The sequence below is a fragment of the Molothrus ater genome, chromosome 1 (genome assembly GCF_012460135.2).
Source record: "Molothrus ater isolate BHLD 08-10-18 breed brown headed cowbird chromosome 1, BPBGC_Mater_1.1, whole genome shotgun sequence".
Lineage (NCBI taxonomy): Eukaryota > Metazoa > Chordata > Aves > Passeriformes > Icteridae > Molothrus > Molothrus ater.
This window is the reverse complement of record NC_050478.2, coordinates 150,550,754-150,572,866: the sequence shown is the minus strand read 5'-3', so window position 1 is coordinate 150,572,866 and position 22,113 is coordinate 150,550,754. Positions and strand designations below refer to the sequence as shown.

Genomic DNA, 22,113 nt, shown 5'->3' with positions numbered 1-22,113 from the left:
TGTGTTAAGTGTAATTCCTCAGAGCCTGGAGCATCCCCACAGGGCTGCTAATGAATGGTTTCCTCCCTCTTTCATTGTTTCCTCTCTCTTTCAAGAAATCGTAGAATTAAGGTTGGAAAAAACTGTTAAGATCATCAGATCCAACCATGCACCTGAGCCATGTCCCTAAGGGCCACATCCACACATTTATTGAACATTTGCAGGGATGGCGTCTCCACCACTTCCCTGGACAGCCTGTTCCAGTGCTTGACAAGCTTTTCCCTGCAGAAATAATCCCAAATATCCGATCTAAACCTCCCCTGGGGCAGCTTGAGGCCATTTCCTCTTGTCCTGTCCCTTGTTCCCTGGGAATGGACCTTGACCCTCACCTGCATCCTCCTCTCAGGGAGTTGTGGAGCCTGAGGTCTCCCTTGAGCCTCCTTTTCTCCAGGCTGAGCCCCCCCAGCTCCCTCAGCTGCTGCTCCTCAGATCTGTGCTCCAGCCTCCTCCCCAGCTCCATTCTCTCCTCCAGCCCCTCAATGCCCTTCTCCCTGTGAGTGGCCCAAAGCTGACCCCAGGATTTGAGGTGTGGCCTTCCCAGTGCTGAGTTCAGGGGGAAGGATTTCCCTTGCCATTACATTATTTAACCATTACATTATTTTGGTGTGCCTCCACTCTCAGGGGAGAGGGGATTGCACAGTTCACCTTTTCTGATTGCAGAAAATGTGCAGGCAGCACTGATAATTCAAATGTTACCCCAGCTTCTGGCTCTGCTTTGCTCTTTGGCTGAGCCAGAAAGTTTCCAGGCACGTCTTGTGGCTGGGATCTGTTGGAATGTTATGGAACATTTTTCCAACAGGGATCTGTCACCAAGATCAAGCTGTTTAATAAAACAAACAAAGCCTGAACTCCAGTTCCTTCATTTGCTTCTTGCTCACCCTCTTTACCCTGGGGAGGCTCTGCTGATGAGCAGATTTGTTTTGCTTTTAAACACTGTAGTAATGACTTGAATTTAGCATCCCCAAACTGCCTCCCTCCCTGGCAGTGCAAGTTAGGAGATATATCTGGATTAATGAAAATACAACCTGGACAAACTCTGGTGGCTTTGGTATATCACTTTAATGAGTCTGATGCATGCCTGCAACAATGGGAAGGATATATTGTAATTATAGAGGTGTAATGAAATTTGGCTGGCAACATGCACTTAATAATGTGTCTCTATTAGAAACACTCTGGACTGATTGATTTCCCAGCACTTGCTGCCTGTGCCTTAAAAAATAAATAAATAAATAGGTGTACATAAAATTGCAGTTCAACAGCGTGTCTGTTGTGTAATAGCATTGCATCATCTCTAGTGCTGCCTCATATTTTACATTATTTACCTGTTCTATTCAAGAAACTGAGAGTGGGGTCTTTAAATAAAATTATTTTATATGTTAAATGAGAAGTTGGTATTATTTGGGTCAAGAGCTCCACCCCCATATGCACACACACACATCTTTTTATGCTTTTTTTTCCCCCCTAATGTTCATGAGTACAGTCCATGTGAACTGTACAGGATTGGATTTCTTTTATTTTAAAAACTGTCATCAATTCAGAAGTGCCAAAATTAACCACTGCAGTTTGTGAATGCCCGGCTGCCTCAGGAAAACAATCTGAGTGATAAATTGCTACTTATCCACGTCCTGGCTGTCATTCCCTAAATGCCTGTTTCAGTTTTGATAACCTTGTCATTCTGGAAGCTTTGAAGACTTTTAATGCCTGCAAGACTGAAGTTTTCAATGCTTTTATACTGCCTTGTTTTTTTCTAAAAAGTAAGAGCTTTCTCTATGTCGTTTTCTTTAGAAAGTAGAAGAAAATAGCTTCATATGACTCTTTCCCTAAATATTTGGACTCTTCTCAGCCATTTTCCTTCTGATTTTTTTTTCTTTACCTTTTAACAGAAAATAGCAGAGAAATCCAAATCTTTGCTTCCTACTGGACAGAGAAGCACCAAACAGGTGAGCTCATGTGTGTTTGGAAGTAAGTACAGTGCTAAAAAAAAGCTGTTTTCTAACCCCACTAATGATGCTGAAGAGCTTGGAGCTCCTCCACTGCCTACATTGAAGCCAGTGAGGTGATTTTCCAATAGAGATGTGTGATGTCTTTGGAGGTGGAAGATAACAGGACTCAGGAAAATAAGACTTATGTAAGACCTGTTTAATTATTCTCTGCTTTTCTGTCCTTGTGGGGCTGTTTTTCCATTCTTGAGGGGAGTTTTGTCTGCTATGAAATATATCAAAAAGCAGTCCTACACCCCCTTTTCCTGGAAGCTGGGCCTGTAGGTGTGGTGAAATCACATTCCAAGGACAATTTCATAGAAGAAATTAAGAGTTTTCATCCAACCTGTCCCCAGTTTTAAGAGGGATTAGGTATTCTGCTTTCTTTGGCTACATTGTACTGTGGTTAACCACTATATACATATGCAAATTGAGCATTTTTCTTCTTTTTTAGCCCATGTTAGGAAATTTTTCAATGAATAAATACTATATAGAAGCAGAGTAGATGTATTTATTCTGATTTGTGTATACATATTTTTATATACTCTGATTACTCCATATATGATGCACGTATTTAATTTATATGTAGATGTGAATATATAAAAAATATAATTAGGTGCATGTGCACCCATCAACATATGCAAATTATTAAGACTATAAAGATATTTTAGTGTAAGTGTATATGTATATTTACAGAAAAATGTGTAGTCTTTCATAAATGGTAATGCAAAATACTATAGATTCGATATCTGTATGTGTGTGTGAGTTTAAGAAATCTCCACAGATTTCCAAGAGAGTTTGGATGCCAGGGGATCCTTTGGCTGAAGTAAGGGTCCAACAGAGATTAGGCTGGCCTCTTAATTCTTACATGCTAAAAACCTTGTAGGGGTTTGCAGATGAAAGTGTTCCACCAAAACCCAGAACTCTATGTCTAATTTCAGTGATTATTTCTGATATTTTTGATACTTTTTATCATTTAAGGGACAGTCAGCAGGTTTTCTGCTTTCCTAATGACTTTTCTCTCCCTACCTTGTGCCACCTGGTTTCCTACAACTTCCTTAATGCATACAAGAAATAGTTGTATTTTGTAACTTTGAATTTTTGATTCTCTGTAAAAAAGAGTGAAGTGGTGCCACTGAAAACCCCATCATTAGTGCAGATCAATGGACCAAAGCTTTAATATTAACTAAGTTTCAAGCAATTACAATTCTGCCTTAGACCTTGCTGCTTAGTCGGTGTCGGTGTCAGTGAAATGAAATTTAGGTACCAAAGAAAGGGCTGGTGAATTCCTTTATCCAGAGCGAGGGTTCCCACTGCTACCTGTGGAGAGATTGTGCACAGATGTTGCTTTTCAGCTCTGTGTTTATAAAAATTAACAGTTTGGTTTTGTCCACCAGCTGGTGATCTGTGTTGAGCAGGGGCATAAATAACACATCTTGTAACCGTGGTCAAATCCTACATGCATTAAATATTTATTGGGTCATTTTGTGCAAATTAACTTTTATTTGTTTTCATGCCATCTGTATTGCATCACTTCTTGGGTTTTTAACCAATTTTGGTTTGACTGCTGTTGGTGGAGTGGGTTCCAGGGAAGGGAACAGCTCTGTCCTTGCCTGGACTACCAAGTCTGGTACTACCGTGGCCATTAGGACTGGGGACACTGCTGGCCATTAACCAGTGCAAATAGAATGAAAAATGCTAATTACTGCCACTTGTTGGCATTGGGAGCAAGCCTGGATGAAACCAGCTTTTTTGGTGTGTTGAAATTGCTTGATGACTCCAAAACCAACTTTCTTTGGAAGCAAACAGAGTTTTAATATGGGGAAAAAAATAGGATGCCAGACAAAAATTACTCAGATCTTTATGTAAGTAATGGTGGGGTTGGAGCAAAAGGAGGCTGGAGGAAGAATGGGACAGAGACAACCCCCTTTGCCCTAAACCAGGTAGGAATCCAACCACTGGGAGGTTGTAGCAAGATCAGTTTGGTGGGGGTCAGGCAGAATCAGCAGAAATTGGGTTAAACTGGATCAGCTCAGGTTGTTTCTCCTTGTAGCTGTTGCTTGCAGGTGAAGTGGTTTTGGTGCATTATGAAAAAGGAGGTTGTAGCATGTCCTGGCTGGGAGGGTTCTGACTCAGAAAAAGGCTTGATCACACCCAAGAGCAAATCTTTTTCATGCAGTGACATTTGCTTGGGCTGGGGACACACAAGCCTTCATGCAAAAAAAGGGATGAAAATTAATTCACATCTGCTTCAGCTTCCCTGTATGTCTGCAGCTTCACACATTTTCTCTTCTTCCTCCCTCAAGTACAGAAAGGAGAAAAATTAAAGGTATAAAACCTGCTGAAGGCAATGTGGTGCTGTGGATAGTTTTAACTTATTATTATTATTTTTCCAGCAGCAGATTGGCCAGGACATACAGATTTATGGTTCCCACAGGAACTGTAACCTGACCACTATGTGAATATATTAAGGCATTAAAGTTAACACCCTATAGAGTAATGCAAAATACTACATATGTTCAGGAGAGCTGATTTATGGGCCTTGTGAAGCTGCACAGTGACTTGGTGCAGATCCAGCCTTGATTCAAACACTGCCTGCCTGCAGGGCTTTGTTCTCTTTTATTTATACTTTAATTTATTACAGAAAATTGTAAGAGGTCTGAAGAATACTCGTTTTTCTGGATGCCTGTCCCTATACTTTTCTCTCACTGGTGAGTGGGAAAGGTGAGATGTTGAGTAACACAAGCCCTAAAAATTTCCCTTTAGGGAACAATTGATTCCCTAGACCCATGTAACAGGTAAAAATTGCCATGGCAAGCCTCGGGAAAATGAATTTCCTGCCCATTGTGGTTTGTTGTAAGTACCCTTTAATTGAGTTTATTTGTTTATAAAGGCAAAATAAAGGCATTGATCCAAAACTCCTTGAAGCCTGAAGTTATATAAATTCTTAATCAAATATATGTTTGTAGGAATGTGTTTGTGTATAGACAAATCAATGGAGTTCTATAGGTGCATATATTGGAAGACACAACTTTTTACTACACTAAATGATGATTGTTGAACGTGCCTTGTGGCAACAATTAATAAAAAGGGGAAAAAAAGCCCTTTCCCTTAAATCTGTGAAAGTAATTTTAAGTCTTCAGCTACTGGTGACAAAACAAGACCTCAAAAGGCTCATTAAGGGGAATTTTGATAAGTAGTTTCCAGTTTATGGGAATTGCTGGTGCAGCCTACAGCAGAGACAGTATTAGGGGGGTATCTCTGCTCCTGGTTATTTTTGGGGCAGATGGGCTTCAAACCCTACTTCTCCCCCTGAACAGATGCACAGAGGTGCAAACTCCTCCTTTGGAGGAGGCCGGTGTAGGAGTGGGAGGATTTCAGGTGTCCCCTGTAGCCTGGGACAGTGTGGTCAGTGAGGGAGAGGCTTGACAGCTGACCAGATGTGTCCTCTAGGGGGAAATCCATCCCACAGTGCAACAACTGGATGTAATATGATAATCTAATAACACAGAATTGATTATCCTTAGTATTAAAGTTATTAATGGTAAACTGTGGAAAATCCACAACAGAGCAAATAGTGTCTCTGAGCACAGAAGATGAAAAGAATCCTTATTTTTAATTTTTTTTTAAAAAGAAATAATGTGCATCCAACATCATCTGCTTCTGATAGAATCTGTTATTGTGCCCATGGTTGAACAAGTTCAAGTGATGGGGCTTGGAGCAACCTGGGGTAGTGGAAGGTGGCCCTGTCCATGGCACGGGGTTGGACAAGATGATCTTGAAGGTCCCTTCCAACCCAAACCATTCTGTGATTCTCTGCAATTCTCTCTTCTCCACTAATGGGGAGCAAAGTGGGTTTTTCTCACCCTTCAGACTTTGTGGGTGGTTCCCCCAAGGGAGTGGGAGGAGGGGAAGCACAGCTCTGTGTTAGCTGGGGAATGAGTTTTTATCTAAAACCACATCAAAAATCTGAACAGACTTTTTTTTTTTTTTTGAGGAAACTTTCCTAGCAATATTTAGAAATTAAAATTACAGTAATTGTCATGGTGTAATGGCATCTCTCTTCATTTCCTGCTGCTCACGGAGAGAGGAAAGAATAATTACTGCTTTGGAACATGGCAGTTGCCAAAAAGATGCCTTTGTTTCTTATTCTATGGGCCTATTTGACCCATCTCTCAAAGGTCAGTAAATTATATTTCTTAGGAGTACAAAGATGGGTAATAAATGTCTATTTGCATATACAAGCTTTTTTTTTTTTTTTCCTCCTTACTGCATCAGTTTATTCTGCCTTTAAATGGACTTCCTTCCCACAGGAAGCATCATTTCTCCCTTTCTTCCTGTGTTTATGAAGTTGTTCTTTTTATGTGATTAGAGTAAAATTCTCATTTTGGGGGCAGCAAGATCCAGTCCTTGGCTTTATGGAAGAATAACTTTTTTTGGCAGTAATGTCTGCATAAACTGCATATATCCATGTGAGTGTGTAATGAGTTTGGTTATTTGAGCTTCTATTTTTACCAGGCCCTTGTCATGGTAGGTGTTGTATAAGCACAGCTACAAGACTGTGCCACCCTGAGGATCTCACAGGCTAAGCCAACACCAACAGCTTATTTTGAACAATAATTAATGATGAGTTTTTAAAGCAATAGATGCTCCTGACGCTCCTCGTGTTTGAAACCAACTTCCACATTTGTGCGAGGACATGGTGTGTATTTCCCTGAAATGCAAAATCTAATTTCTCACAATCAAAATACAGCTTTTGCCCTGACAAATAGAGCTTTTTATTTACACATTTGTCTTATGGACTCTACCATCTTATCTCAGAACTCATCCCAGTTCCTAATGTTCCAGTCTGGCTGCTGTATCTCAGGAAATCAAGGCTTAGCTTTGGTGGTAATTCATCTTGCATTTGTGGTAGTAATTGCTGTGTCTTTTCAAGGTCGTTTGGGATGCAGCTACTTCTGTAAAAAGTGTTATTTCAATAATGTCAACTTTGTTTTAAATGACTGTGCATCCTTTAAAAGCCATATTGTAATCAACCCACTCCCCTGTTCCTAGGGTTGTCAATATGGAGCATTTAAATCACACAGTTATTTTTTTCTTGTCTTTACTCAAGTGTGGGCTTTTGTTTGGTTTTAAAGGGTTTGGGGTTTTTTTTTAAGGCAGTCATTAAAGCAATTTTCTTAAGAAAATTTAAATATTTTCTTTTCTTGTTCTGCCTCTTTGGGGGTAGAGAAATAGATTCTCATAAAGTGATTTAATAGGTGGATGGAAATAGATTCACATATAATCTTTTAATTTGTTCCCTGTATTTTCAAGGGAGGTGGAATCTATTCTGAGTGTCCCAAAGTATTCTTGCTCTCCTTCCAGTGTGTCTGGGAAGGGAAGGTCTTTTCTTCTCATCATGCCCACGATCCTGAAAAAAAAATTCCAGTGGGCTTCATAGGCACAGAACTTCTCTAAGTAACCATTAAACTCCCCTTTTGTCAGGGAGGCAGCGTTTTTCAGCTGTAAAACTTAAAATGAAGAATCCTGCACCAAAGCCCTTGGGAAGACATCCAGGTTCTGGATGCTGCTGATGGCAGGTTTTATGGGACACCAGGAATGCTCTGGGCTTCAGTAAAAACATCTAAGAACCACCCCAAATGCTACTACAGCTTTAATTGAAGGAATTGTCAAAAGCTGGAGGTATGAGCTTCCAGTAGCACTTCAATCTCCTTATTCTACAAGAGAAGAAAAGTAAGAAAAGACCAAACCTTTGTAAAAAAAGGAATGTGTATCATCAGGTTTGAGGAGAGCTTGCCATTTCCTAAATTGACTGAACAACTTGAACATTGTGGATTTTCCTTGGCAATCCTCTACTAGGTGCCTTTCAAGGGACCAGCCCACTTTTGCCTATGTCTGCTGACAGAACCAGAGACTGCAGCTGCCTCTATCAGCACCCAGGCAAAGAATGAGTTTTCACTAGCTGGGTTTCAGTTAGTTATGGTTTTTTGGGGTTTTTTTCAGTTTATTTGTTCCCCTGTGTGTTTTTCTTCTTTTAATTTTATTTTTTTTTCAATTTTTTCCTTTTGTTTGAGTGAGAAAGGACAGAGGTTTCTGTGTGGGCAGAGGATGAAGGAGAGGAAGGGGCTCTTTTGTACGAAGCCTCCTCCAGAGCAGCTCCGCTGGCTCCTCCAGCCCAGCTCTGACTCACTGCTGGAGCCACAAACCAAAGCTTTGTTTAGTCTGGAATGTGCCAGCCTCGCCCCCAGCCCTGCAACCACTTGCTTTTATGCTCCCAAATGCTGGGAGACACTTTGCTGTCACCCCAGGCTGGCACAGCCCCTGCTGGGGGAGCGGTGACACCGGGGTCGCGTGGAGGCGTTTGGGGCCACACGATGAAAACACGGTCATGAGCCAGCCTTGCTGATGGGAGAGAGCACTTTGACAGGGGAAAAAATCCATATTGTGCCCAGAGGCTGGGACAGATCACTCAGCTGGTGCCCGTGTTATTGTTCTTCCATAGCCAGAGACAGCTCTGTAATGTATTTTTCCCCACTGCGTGTGGTGGCTGCCTGGGTGGTTGCTGTGCTTGTGTCTTGTGGAGTCACAGAGTGGTTTGGATTGGAAGGAACATTAAAAATAAACTGTTTAAAACCCCCTGCCATGGGCAGGGACACCTTCCACCATCCCAGGTTGCTCCAAGCTCCATCCAATCTGGCCTGGAATGTTTCCAGGGATGGGGCAGCCACAGCTCCCCTGAGCAACCTGTGTGAGGGCCTCAGCACCCTCACAGGGAGGAATTTCTTCCAAATATCCAATCTAAATCTACCCTTCTTCAGCTTAAAGCATTCCCCCATATCTTATCACTCCATACCCTTTCCAGCCTTTCTACCCCCTTAAGTACCATCAGCCCCTAAATTTAATGAATGATGCAAATACACATCTGCCACATCAGGTTCATTAAAAAAAAACATTTCTCACATATTATATGAGATCCTGACATGGTCTCAAGGAATTCTGAATCCTCTTTCCTCCTGAGCATTGCTTTTTACCCAGTGAGTGTGGGCAGTTCATGGCTGCAGTCAGCACTGCTGGCACAGATTTGTATATCTATAAATATATATGTGCACTGATGTATACTTATATCAATATAAATAAATACCAAAAAAAAAAAAATTAAATATAACTGTAAATACAGTGGCAGCTGGATGGACACTCACCTTGCTCAGAGAGCTTTGTCCTTTCATGCAGCTTTTCTGGGCAGTGAGGGTCACCTCTGGCAGCTCTGTCAGATCTGTGTGACAGCAGCTGGAGAGGAAAGCAAACACAGGCCAAGATCCCAGAGCTGATGAAATGTAGGCTGGGTCTGCAGGATGTGTGTGGCCACAATGGCAGTACTATAATTATTAAAACATGAATTAAAAGCTTGAATTTTGTTCACTTTTTGGGTTTGACTCCCCTGTATATGACTTTTTGTTTTTTGGTTTTTTTTTTTCAGAAGCATAATTATACAGTGAGTGCTTCTGCCCAGTGGAAGTGGTTTCTGCTGGAGTGAGGGGGCTGCTCATGCAGCCCCATCCACCTCCCTTCCTTCAACCCCACCCTCCCTAAGGTGCCCTGCAAGAGTCTAAATTGACTTTTGCCCTGGCAAAGATCACATGCAGCAACTGGAGTAACAAATGTGAAATCTTACTGTGTTTCACCTTGCTCCAAAGTGAATGCAGTGTTACTTAATACATTTAAACCCCCCTGTGGAGATGAATTATTGAAAGGAAGGAAATTGTATTCTTCTAAACCCACTTTGATGGCTGCATTTATCACATGATTAAATGGGGACAGCAATGGTATTTTCCCCCTAAAAATGTGTTTGGAAATATATTAACCCTTGCTGCACCAGGGTGCAGACAACAATGATATTTATTGACCTTTCTAGGGCACATCTTATTTGCTTTCAGGGTCCAAATAAACAAAGCTATATCCACCATAAAACCTAATAATATTAAACTCCTTTCACTTCTGTGTAGAAGGCAGTGATGTTACCTCCCCTATACTTCATCTCACCTATGAAATCATAGACTCATGGAATGATTTGAGTTGGAAGGGACCTTAAAAACCATCTTATTCCAACCTCTTGCCACGGACAGGGGCATCTTCCACTAGACCAGGTTGCTCAGGCTCTTTGAATTGGTCACAATTATTTCTGGTTTGAGGAAACACAGAATCACACTTATAATTCTGATTCTTTATTGCGTTCATTAGCTGAAAACTGTAACCCAAATTTGTGTTGTTTCTGCCAAGCTAAACTTCCAGTGATGTGCTGGTTTGTTATAGAGTTTCATCCTCACTTTTAATGATAATCCAGGAAATTCCTTTGGAGCTAATTCATAAAGCTGGACATACATCAGAGAGGTAATTTATATATAGTGTCATTATAAAACACAACAGGTTCTGTAGGATAGGGCATGTGGTGCAGATAACATTTCAAGTAGTTATTTCTGAGCTGATAGCAACAGCCTGTGTGATAAATAAAATAAATGTGTTCACCTAAACACAGATGGAGGTTCTCCACTGCAATCTCACAAACTTGTTGATTTGAGAAGATGCCTCTGAAGCAAACAATTCCCTTAAGAGACTTTTTCACCCAATTGTCCCAAATATAAAATAAGGTAATGGTTCAGAGCCACGAGCAAACCCTGATGAAAATTCCATGGATGTGCTTTTGTAGATAAGAATGGCAACGTGTTGGACTTGATGGTCCTCGGGGCTTCTCTCTAATTTGAGTCATTCTGTGATTTCTATGAATGGAAAAACTGAGTTATGAGTGTTGCTCATCACTGCCACTGTTGGGAGCAAATCCAAGTTGTGTGGTTGGTACCTGCTGAGCATCACCCTCGTCCCAGCTCATCCCTGTAAGCTCTTAATTAATCCTGGGGGAGGTGATGCAGCCATGTCACCACAGATCCTCTCCTCCTGTGGATGCTCACATGGGCAGTTTGTCACTTCAGCAGTGAGGTGACAGGGCTGCATCTCACTGTGTCCCCTGCAGTAAAACACAGTAAAGCTTTGCAGTGTCCCCTTCGTTAATCTGCTTTAATTAAAGCTGTGCTACCACATGGTACCCTGGGATGAGCATTAGGTCGCTCCAGGGGATTCATTTGGTTTGGTGCAAGAGGAATTTTTCCCTGCCAAGGCCTCAATCTCACTGTCTTCTCCAGATGCTGGAAGGGAGCTGGGAATGGTAGAGCAAGGAAGGTTCTTCCTCATGGGCAATGGAAGTTGATCTTCTGCTCCTTTTTTGTGCAACTTCCTAAAGCCAAACTCACAGACAGGAGGTTCCCAAGGTCTTCCTTGGCACAAAGACTGCCAAGGAGAAACCTACAGTGGCTGTATGGAGAAACTGGATGAAACCATAAATGTTTATTTCCATAAACCCAGTGGCTGTATGGAGAAACTGGATGAAACCATAAATGTTTATTTCCATAAACCCAGTGGCTGTATGGAGAAACTGGATGAAACCATAAATGTTTATTTCCATAAACCCAGTGGCTGTATGGAGAAACTGGATGAAATCATAAATGTTTATTTCCATGAACCCAGTTGTCCATGGGTTCTGTTTCCAATCCATGCAAACCCTGGATTTTTTGTGAGCTGTGGTTTGCACACCTCACTTGGATGAAATGAAAAGTTTCAGTGTTTTATTTTCTACCTTCACTGAGTCTGTAAAGTCCTGAATGTTATAAAACTATTGAGGTGGTTCCTAGAACCTTAACCCAATATTACACTTGACACAATTGCATCTCTTGATCTGCAATGTTTCTTGCTTCAAGAAGGATTTTCCCTTCCCCTTCTCCTTTCTGTATTGGGTTACATTCACATGCAGAGCTCAGCAATGACGTGCTGAGAAACACAGATGATTGCCCTAAAAAAACCACCCAGAGAACAAAAATTTTTAAAAAATCAAAGCATCTTCTTGCAATCACAGCTGATTTCTGGTGGGTGGGGAAGGTGTTTTCTCCCTTTCTGTGCCCAGCAGTTTGTAACTGGTTAGATGATTTAAAGAAGGAGAATGGGAACGTGGCTTTTATGTGCAGCCGGACATAGTGACCTCTTCTGGAAGCTGAGCACTGGGAAGTTTGATGGAGCTGCAGTGGGAGCGTCTAAGATGACCCCTATTTTTAAAATTGATTAAAAACACCACTGAAGAGCCAGACACAGAAAAAAAAAAACAACAAACAAACAAAAACAAAAGACAAAAGAACACCTTTTCCAGCAGCTGCTGGGAGTGGGGTGAGGGAGCTGTGGATGCTGCACGCTTTGGAGTGCCATCTGCTGGCACAGGACCGGTCGGATGCAGGAGCTCGGTTTTACACTGCTCGGATGAAAACGGTGTCAGGGAAGCCCTGATGAATCACTGAGATGAGAATAAACTCTGTAAGGAGTTGGGGTGAAACAGGATGTTTTGTGTGTCTGTTGAAGAGAGAATACCTTGCTCAGTTGTGGAAATCTGCTCCATGTTCCCCTCTCTGTACTGAGGAGAACGAACATTAAATAGAATTTAAATAGGTATAATATTAATGATTCTGTGTATAAATATATGACTTCTGAGGTTCCTAGGGAGGAGGAATTTGAGCTTTAGGTCACATCTGCTGTGAGTTTGGCAGGTTTTAGTCTCAGCTTGTCTGGTTCTCATCTTTAGTAAAGTCCACAGGACTGTGCAGGTCCTCTCCCTACCCAGTTCATGTAATTTTGGCACCCAAAGGTGAGCACAGGTCTTGCTCATCAGCACATCTGCCTTAGGCACAGTAGGGTCTGGAATGCCATCTGATAAATGGCAGATGGTGACACTTCTGGTGTAGCATGGGGTGGTGTTAATTTGCTATTTTGGAGTTTAAAAGGTTCAAAATTATTTAAATGAACAAGAAACCTCAGCTCATGGGTGTGAGAGCAGGTAAAGGTGATAGCAAATGGTGGTGATCTGTTGGACACCTGCCTGCCTGGTCAGAGCTGCCAGGCAGTGCCAGCCTGGAAAAAGTGGGGTATGAGGGAGAGTTTTGCAAAACAGTAAAGGGGATAAAGGGCTTTTTGTTATAGAGAACCATATTTTTTACTTAAATATTTTGGCATCTGCCTCTTTATTTTTTTAATATTTTTTACATGTTTTGACCCAAAGGAACTAATTTTACAGAGATGCATTCTTCATATATGGGATGTCATTTGTTTTCTTGTCCTACACCAATCCTGTTTATTTTGAGGTGCATTTTATTTTGGGCCAGATGACATCCAGTGTTAGAAAAACCTCTTTCTTCTCCTTACACTGCTTGTTGCTTCCAAGCCTGCAGGCACTGACCCACTGTAGACTTGAGTTCACACAAAATCCCTTTAATCATCCTTTTGCCTTCTTGACTCTCCCCCTGTGCCCTCTTCGGTCTCAGAGCTCACCAGTGCTGTTTTTTTCCTCTTCTAAGCTGTGAGGAGCTGGAAAACATTGCAACTTATTAACTGACCACCAAAACAAAGGTTTTTGAAAGTGTGGTATGGAGCTGCGTGGGCTATTTTTGGAATTGCTGTCTTTGGAATTGCTTCTTTGTTTACAAACTGGTGATTGAATATAAGACTCAAAATAGGAGGTGAGTTGGGAAACCTCTCAATGCTGAATTTTAGTAGATGCCCCTGCAGATCACAAACATTTTGCCAACTGAGGTGTTTGTGTCTACAGGGGGAAGAACCCATCCCCTTTTGTGGCATGTTGCCCCTGGCTGGACCAGTGCCCACCAAAGCTGCTCTGTCACCCCCTCAGCTGACCAGGGGACACAAAATGTAGTGAGAAGCTCGTGGGTCAGCATAGGGACAAGGAGAAATCCCTCACCAGTTACTGTCACAGGCAAAGCAGGCTCAATGTGGAGAAATTAGTTTAATTTCTTACCAATTAAATCAGAGCAGGATAATGAGAAATAAAACTGAATCTTAGAACATCTCTCCCGTACCCCTCCAACCTTCCCAGGAAAACTCACTCCCGAATTCTCCCTCCTCCCCACCAACATCCTGGAGGGAAGGGGGTGGGAAATGGGACCATTCATCACGAGTTGTCTCTGCTGGTCTTTCCTGCTCATCCTCCTCCAGAGTGGGGCCCTTCCACGGGGTCTAAGTCACACCAGTAAAACTGATCCAGCACAGGCTCATCTCTCCACAATTCCACAGCTCCTGCCAGGGTTCTCTGCCTTCCTCTGTCTTGGGGTTTTTGTTCTGTTTCTTTTGTTCTGTTTTTTTTCATGATTCCCAGAAGGAAATGGAAATTGGTGGGTCTGGATGTGTTCATAAGGAGGAATAGGTTGAGTAGCTGCCAAGTACAAGGACTTTTTACATGCAGAATTGATGTGATTCCTGGGTTTGTTTGTCCACTGTTCATCATGGAATATTGGCTATGGGACTAGGAGTAGACCTGGAAAGTGAAGTCACACAATTTTGTGTGGCCCCTCAGTGAATTTGCAAGCTCCCGTCTCTCTGAGCAGAGGAATTGGGCCACAGTCCCAACATGGGAGCGGATTTGGGGAACACCCTGTTTCTTTCAGTAGGGTTGCGTTGTCATTTTCCTTGCTCATAGAGCAGGAAAGGTGGAAGAGAGAATGAAAGTATTTCAGGGAGATTCATCACATGTGATTTCCTCTTCAAGAAAGTCGTGTAGTCATTGCAGAGGCTGACAGGAAGTCATTTGGCAAAAGGAGTGATGTGACACCTTCCTCTGTTCATTTCCCTGAGTTTCTACTGAAAAGCTAAGGAATTGGTGGGATATTTCATATTTATCCACATCATTACATTTAACACCTCAGAGCTTTCCTTTTGATATCCTCTGTTAATTCCCAGCATCACAGCAGGAAACAAATCAATCTCCTCGTTCTCTGCTGCAAATATTTGGTGATGAGGTTACTGATAAGCTCTAAATTAGTTCTCATAGTTTCATAATGCGAAGTTGTAGATGTTATAGCCTTACACACCATGGCAACTGGTTCCTCTTGGCAGGTTGCTCCACTGCCTATGATAAAGATGGCTTTGGCTTCATTTCAGGACCAGTGATGTGAGAAGACTGCTTGTCTGCAAAATCTTTTCCATCAAGAAAATTCCTTGTGCTATGATTCACTCATACCATATGTGGGGGAATTAAATGCTGGGTGAGACGCATGAAGGAAACCCCACAGGAGGAGAAATGATTTGACAGCTGATCCATAGAGCTCTTTCAGCCACCTCTAAAGAAAATGCTGTGATGCCAGTATGAGTTTCATTACACATCTGGGCTTGACTCATCCGCTACAGTGAAAGAAGAAAGAAACCCAAAGAAATAATTAAAGTTCATTATTGAGTGTACATGAAATAGCATTATTAAAGTATCTCCCTGACATTTATTTATAACCCTTCTTCCTGACAGAGCCTGACATGTTTCGCAAACATCGCTGAATGATTATATATTCTTTGCCCAAAATCTGAGGATGTTGCTCTGCATTCTATTCATCACTTGCTCAGTCAAAATTTACGTTCCTGCACAATCTGTACATTTTCTGAGATCTCTTTGTGTAGGTACATTACTCATGAGACCTACCAGGCACATTTAAAATAAGTTAGGGTGGAAGGGCTCAAATTTCTTTCAGAGAAAGCCTGGTTCTTCTGAGGAGGGTTGGACTGGGCACAGTCACTGCATGGCAGGGTGAGAGTGGAGGAGAATATCTCCATCCTCACAATCCAGACGTTTTGGATGGCAAGATGGAGTTGCCAATGATGACACTTATCCAGGACAACTGAGCTATCATAGCTCCTCTTGGAAAAATGCCTGTGACTTCAGGATGTGTGCATTGCTCAGAACCTTTTGTAAAACTCAGCCAAGTGTAGTTTCTCTTTTTGACCATGGCAGTGATTGTTCCTCTGTACTCAGCACTGGTGAGGCCACACCTTATGTGCTGTGTCCAGTTCTGGGTCCCTCAGGTCAGGAGGGGTTGGAACGTGTCCAGGGAAGGTCACCAGAGCTGGGGAAGGGTTTAAAGAGTCAGTCCTTGAGGAAAGGCTGAGGGATTTGGGGGTGTTTAACCTGGACAAAAGGATGCTCAGGAGGGACCTTCTTGCTCTCTACAATTCCCTGGCAGGAAGTTGTAGCCAGGTGGGAGTTTCTCTCTTTTCCAAAGGAACAAGGGACAGGATGAGGGGAAATGGCCTCAAGCTGTGCCAAGGGAGGCTCAGGTTGGACGTCAGGAAAAATTTCTTCATGGGAAGGGTGGTTAAGCATCAGAAGGAGCTGCACAGAGAGATGGTGGAGTCGCCATCCCTGGGAGTGTTCAAGAAGTGACTGAACGTGGCGCTGGTTTACAATCTGGTGATTGTTCCAAAGTTGGACTCTCTGATCTTGGAGGTCTTTTCCAACCTCAATGATTCTTTGATTCTCCCAAAACTAAAGTCTAATCAGTGTCCTTGGGAGACTTGGCCAGGACACACCTCAAGGGCTTGTCTCTCCTCTGTGCTCCCACCAGTCTCACCCCCTTCCCTCTGCCAAATGAGACCTGAAAATAGATCAGAGGAGTATGGATTAGCTGTGTGGCTTTGGTGTATTAGCACAGCTGTGTTTGAGCTGAGCAGCAGCAGGGGTAGAAGCACAGGCAGTGGATGCAAATAAAAGGACTCCAGCAGAAAGGTAATGTAAACTCATCAGGGACTTTAAAATGCTGAGCCAGATCGATGCTCCTTTGCTGATGGAAAGTGTCACCTCCCTCAGCAGGCAGTGTCAGTGGTTCAGGGAGAGCTTCCCATGGAGAAAGCTGGTGTGCAGCCTCATGATTATGATAAAATATGCAGGGATATTGTGGACTCAGTCACCTTCCACAATTTAGTGTGGAAAATATATGTCCAACACTAACTGTGCCAACAGTTTCTTCACTCAGTCTGATCTCAGAAAAATACAGGGTTTAGTATTTATCTGGAAAAGCAGGTTTTTTTTCCAATTCTTCTTTTTTTTTTTTTTTTACCCATTTTGTCTTTATTATTAGAAGTACTCTGTGGCCAATTCTTTTCCAGAATGTGGGAAGAATGTTGTTTTATCTTCAGAAATTACTGACAAATATTTCTTCAAGAGAAGAGAGATATTTTTGGTCTAAAAATGAGATTTCCTGCTCCCCAGTAGTTGGTCTGTGTATGATAATGAAGGAGAAACAACAGGAAAGTGTAGATTTTTATAATGGCTATTCTGTTTTTGGAAAGATTTTCTGCCTTCTTTCTCTCACCCTTCCTGCTGAAATACATCAGCACTAGTGAGGGTTCCAGTGCCTGTGAGGGTCCTATCTCAGCTCCTGTCATACCTGACTGGGAGATCTGTGCATTTTGGAGGTAACCTGGATCTGCATTTGGCTTCCTTTCAATTCACTTCCAAGCTTTCTTTAATCTTTGTCTGCTTTCCAAGCACCTTTTGTGTTCTTCTTTCACTCTTGACAGTCCCTGCTCTATTTGTTTGGGTGTCCCTCTTTGTCACCTTCTCTTATTCCCCCCCATATTTTGTTCATGTCATTCCTCTCTGTAAAATTCTTGACAAAACATTTGAGAGCAAACAGCACTGAAGCCATTTCCTTGTGACATGTTCCTATTTTATAGCATATGATATGATCAGTTACATTTCTGCCCATAACCATAGGATTAATATTTAAATTGTGTTTATTGACATAATGATACCCATTGTGAGGCTAACAATATAAATATGCTGGAGGAACAGCTAGGAAAACAAGATAAGAGAGTCTCAATGCCCAGGGGATGTTCACAAGGTGGAGAGTAATAGGGGAACATTATGTATTTTGCTCATCAACAATTTTTCAATGAAAGAGGATTTAAAAACTGCTGCAGTTTTCAGCATATTAAGAGTGTGAGGTGAATTGGGATTAGCTTTTGTAGTAACTCCATGTTGGAACAAACTACTTGTGACTCCAGCTTAGTTTGTGAAGCTCCTCACCTCCCTGGAGCCTGTGGAAGTCCAAAGTGTCCTCAGCAAATATTGCTCTCTTATTTGAAAATTTGAAGAGATGTGAAAGAGGGTTGATCCAGGATTGAGAGTTTGAGTGGTTAAGAAAAAGTCTATTCCTGCCTGATTTCTGCACTGCCTTTTAGAGCTCTCCTTGGAGAGAAGAGTAGTGGTCTTCATAGCTCAAAAGTACAGTGTCATGCTGGAAAGTAACCATCTGAAATGAAACAAATGTGTTCAGTACAGGTGTCACTGGATAATTAAATATTAAAAGTCAAATAGAGGTAGAAATAACTTTTGAGAAGACATCATGGGAAAATAAAGGATCAAAAAAGACAGCAATGATAAGCAGGAAAATTTTGCTATAACCTTCACTAGGATCAAAATTCTGCCCTCACCACGAACTCTCAGGAATTATAAAGCTTTTCTTGATGATATTCTATCTCTTGATCAGGATCCCTCATTATAACATGAAAGCTCAGCCTGAAGTTTGGGAGAGAGGAGGGTGGGATCTGTAAGGAAGCCAACTTCTACACTGTGGCTTCAGCACTGCATTAAATCCTTCTTGGTCCATATTGGGCCTCCCTTGATTGATTTAAATTGACCTTCAGGCTTCTTCTTGCTCCTGAGCACTAAATCCTGGAGAGGCAGAGACCTCCTGTCTGACCCAAGCACATTTCATGGATAATCTCTGTGTCTGTTCTCTAAACTCTGTAGCATCTTCAACAGACGCAGCACTGAGCGTCTGCTTCCTCCCCTCTCCCCACCACTGGTTTGTTTCTAATGAAATATTTATTAAGTGAATGATATTTGCAGTCAGAGAAGGAGATAATTCATGCAAGCAATCAGCTCTGGGTTAACTGGAGAATGAAAATGTCTTGGACCGTAGCAAAAACTCATAATCAAAGGGCTCCCCAGCTATCCATCAAACAATCAATTACTGTATCCATTAGTCCCCTTTCACCACACATTAGAACAATTTACTAGACATGCTAATGTCCAGGTCATTGCTCCTTAAGGATGAGCAAACAGCAGGGGCATCTATCAAAGTTTTGATGCAGTCTGATCTCATACAGTGTGAATATATTGCTTAGATCACTTCATATTCTCATGGTGTTAAGTCTATTAAAGACCTGGTCTGTGAGGGAGAAGCTGGTTGCCTCCTGTTCCCACCAGCTGAGGGAAACTTGTCAGAAGAAGTTGAACTTTTCACAGGATTCTGCCTTCTGTGTGACAGATGAATAAACAAACTGCACATCAGTAAACCAGAGGTGGTTTTGTAATTTCTTTGTCACATGGGTCAGGTAATTGCAAACACGTTTTGTACTCTTGCATGTGCCATGTGGGGGAAAACAGGATTTCTCCATGAAGAGGGAATCCCAGAGGCAGCTTCTAGGGCATCACTCCAGATCTGCCTTGTCTCTCTGTCCTCACCTAGTTCCTGACAAATCAACTGGGAATTCAAACCATGCATGCTGAAGGAATCTCTCTTAATTCCTCCAAAGCGTAGACTTCTATCTCTGAAGGCAACAAGACTCTTTCTACAGCTAGCTCAGAGAAACAAATACATCTTAATGTACTCAGCTGAGCTAAGTATGATATATTGTTTTCAGTAAAAAGAAAAAAATCTATGTGGCTTTGGGTCCGGGTTTTTTTAAAAAAATCTATGTTTTTTTTTTTTTTTTTTCATGTTGTTTTGGATTGTTTGGGGTTTTTTCCCCATAGTCTCCCTTGGCCACAGCTGGGCATGTGTAGTGTAAATCTCTACTTTGAGCCTGACATTCAAGGCTGCCTTTATAGTCCATGGCAGAGTCTTGTGTTAAGTAGCTGTCAATCTTTTTAATCTGGAGAACAGGGCTCTTATCTCCATTGACTTTATTGACCATGTCTCCATTGATTATAGTGGGAGTCTTAATCAGGAGCTCGAGGTCAGTGCCTCCACTGTGGGTATGTAAAGCTGGAGAGGTGGATTTCTGGCAGTTCAATTTGCCTGATCAATTCAAACAAAGATATCCACTGTGCAAACATCTCAAATTGATGTTAAGAGGGATCCCACTTACATGTCAATACCACCAGTCCTGAACCAGCATCTGCCTAATTTATCCCTCCTTCTCTGAATGACACTTGATATCTGATGGAACGAAGTGGCAGCTCTGTTAACAGGGTAAAGCTCCTTGTCTCTATTGCCAGTTTGGAGAAAAGGCCAAAAAAATGAAGGGCAGAATTTTATTGGATTCAATCTCCCAATGGAGAAACCCACTTCACGGTTTTGAGTAGAAAGGGAGCAGAAGGGAATAAATTCCCTGCAAACACCCTTCCTGTAGTTCACCCTTTGTCCCTCCAGAATTCATGGGTTCAGTGGCAGTGTCTGCACCCATGTGTGTTAGTAAGGAGCTTCTTGTGCAGTGAAAACATGGGTTTATGTGATAAAAATCTCATTTTCATGCTCACAAACTTTCAGAGGAACAGCAGAAAACTGTTGCCTTTCCACAGAGAGAATTCTGTTCCAATGTGGGTTTGCAGACAGAGGCCTCTTTCAGGGAGTGAAATATTATTTTAATTCAGTGAGTGTGTCCCAGCCTTTCAGAATCAGTTCATTACTTTTTTATTACTGTAGGAGTGGAAAATGATCAGATTTGAGTCCTTTGGGAGTAGGTCAAATAGTTAGGAAAATTATCAAGATGCAACAAGTCAACCAATCAAAGCCCCGTGCAACATTTTTGAGGGTGGACTTCAACATGTGACAAAACTTCTCCTGTGTTTGGGTGGAAGTTTCCAACAGAAATATACTTTTATGGCACAAGCAATGAAATCTTGGAGTTTATGGTTTGGGAAGGGCTTTGATATGTACAGAGAGAATAAAAAAGAACATGAACAGGGCAAGTAAAATAATGTGAGGTATATAGTCTATAAATATCAGATGAGAAAATGAGGGAGCTAAATTAAATAGTCTTGAAGAAGGTATCAATAGAGACATGATTATATGTCTATAAATATTTTCAAGGTGAAAATACAAATGAAGACCAGGTGAATTATTCAGAGTTAAATGATAGAAGCCAGTATAGTCTGATGGTAGGAAAGAAACATGTTGGTGAAGTGCTAAAACTAATAAAGAACACTTGTGTGGATGGTTAAACCCCCCCATCAGTTTGCAAAGTCAACAGCACAGTAAAGACAGAAGTGAAATAAATAATAATGATAGTGCAATAAAAATCTGTGGTAGAAATTATCTGAATGTTTATCTGTGGCCTCTCCTGCCTGCGACACAGTTAAGACATTGTCCTGATATTAACTGGAAAAATGGGCACATTATGGACGATTTTGTTACATGTCACGTTCTGGAGGCGCTGAGCTGAAAACCTTTCAGCATTTTTTTTCATCTTAATCCTTTTGCTGAATGCTTTATTTTGGAAACAGTTTAGGTAGCTTTTCAATCCTCATGAAAGCCTGTATGCTAATGGGGTGGTGTGGGACTGAATGAGGAAAGGTTAACATCTCTGTGAGTGTATATCACCGAGACAGCGCCGAGCACCTGAGGATAATAAAGCTGCTCTGCACCGCTTCCCTTCCTGAAACTTCCTATTTCTTGTCACCATTTGGAAGGTTAAATTCACTTCATCCTGCCCTGTAAGAACTCACACAGGATAAATTAGCAAACTGCCAAATTCTCCCTATTTCGTTCTCCCTGGACAAACTCAGAGCAAGATTTTGTTCCCTTTAGCAATTTTTTGTTTACACTTCATATGTTTACACTTCATAGTTTACACTTCATATTTTCATTATTTCACTTTGCCGGCACTTTGGTGCCAAATACACCTCTGTGTCCTAATTTCCCTAATAGTGCTAGCTTCTCTTCCCTGAGACATTGCCTAGATCTGTAATAACTGTATCACTATTCTTGAGGAAGAATATAATTTTCTCTCTGCTGTTCTTGTGTTTTTCTCTGAACCAGTAAATGTTCTGACTTGATTTGAGTTGAAATTCAAGTTGTCACTCTTCATTTTCTGGAGATTGAAGCTCACATCCTCTGAATAAGGTTGTCTGTTGTTAAATATTTCCAGTAAAACAATGTCCTCTTATCCATGTCAGTCCTTGCTGTCAGAGCACACAGAAATCAGGGCAAGCATTTCC

At 41.7% G+C, this 22,113-nt stretch overlaps 1 protein-coding gene across 4 annotated transcripts in view; it reads left to right on the top strand.

The window, feature by feature from the left end:
- The window catches only part of TSNARE1 (t-SNARE domain containing 1), a 461,286-nt gene that overhangs the window by 211,892 nt on the left and 227,281 nt on the right, over positions 1 to 22,113 (top strand). For all 4 annotated transcript variants that reach the window (XM_036400134.2, XM_036400166.2, XM_036400142.2 and 1 more), the window contains exon 9: positions 1,923 to 1,979. In XM_036400134.2, coding sequence (XP_036256027.1) covers positions 1,923 to 1,979 — 57 coding nt within the window. The remainder of the gene's footprint in view (positions 1 to 1,922; positions 1,980 to 22,113) is intronic.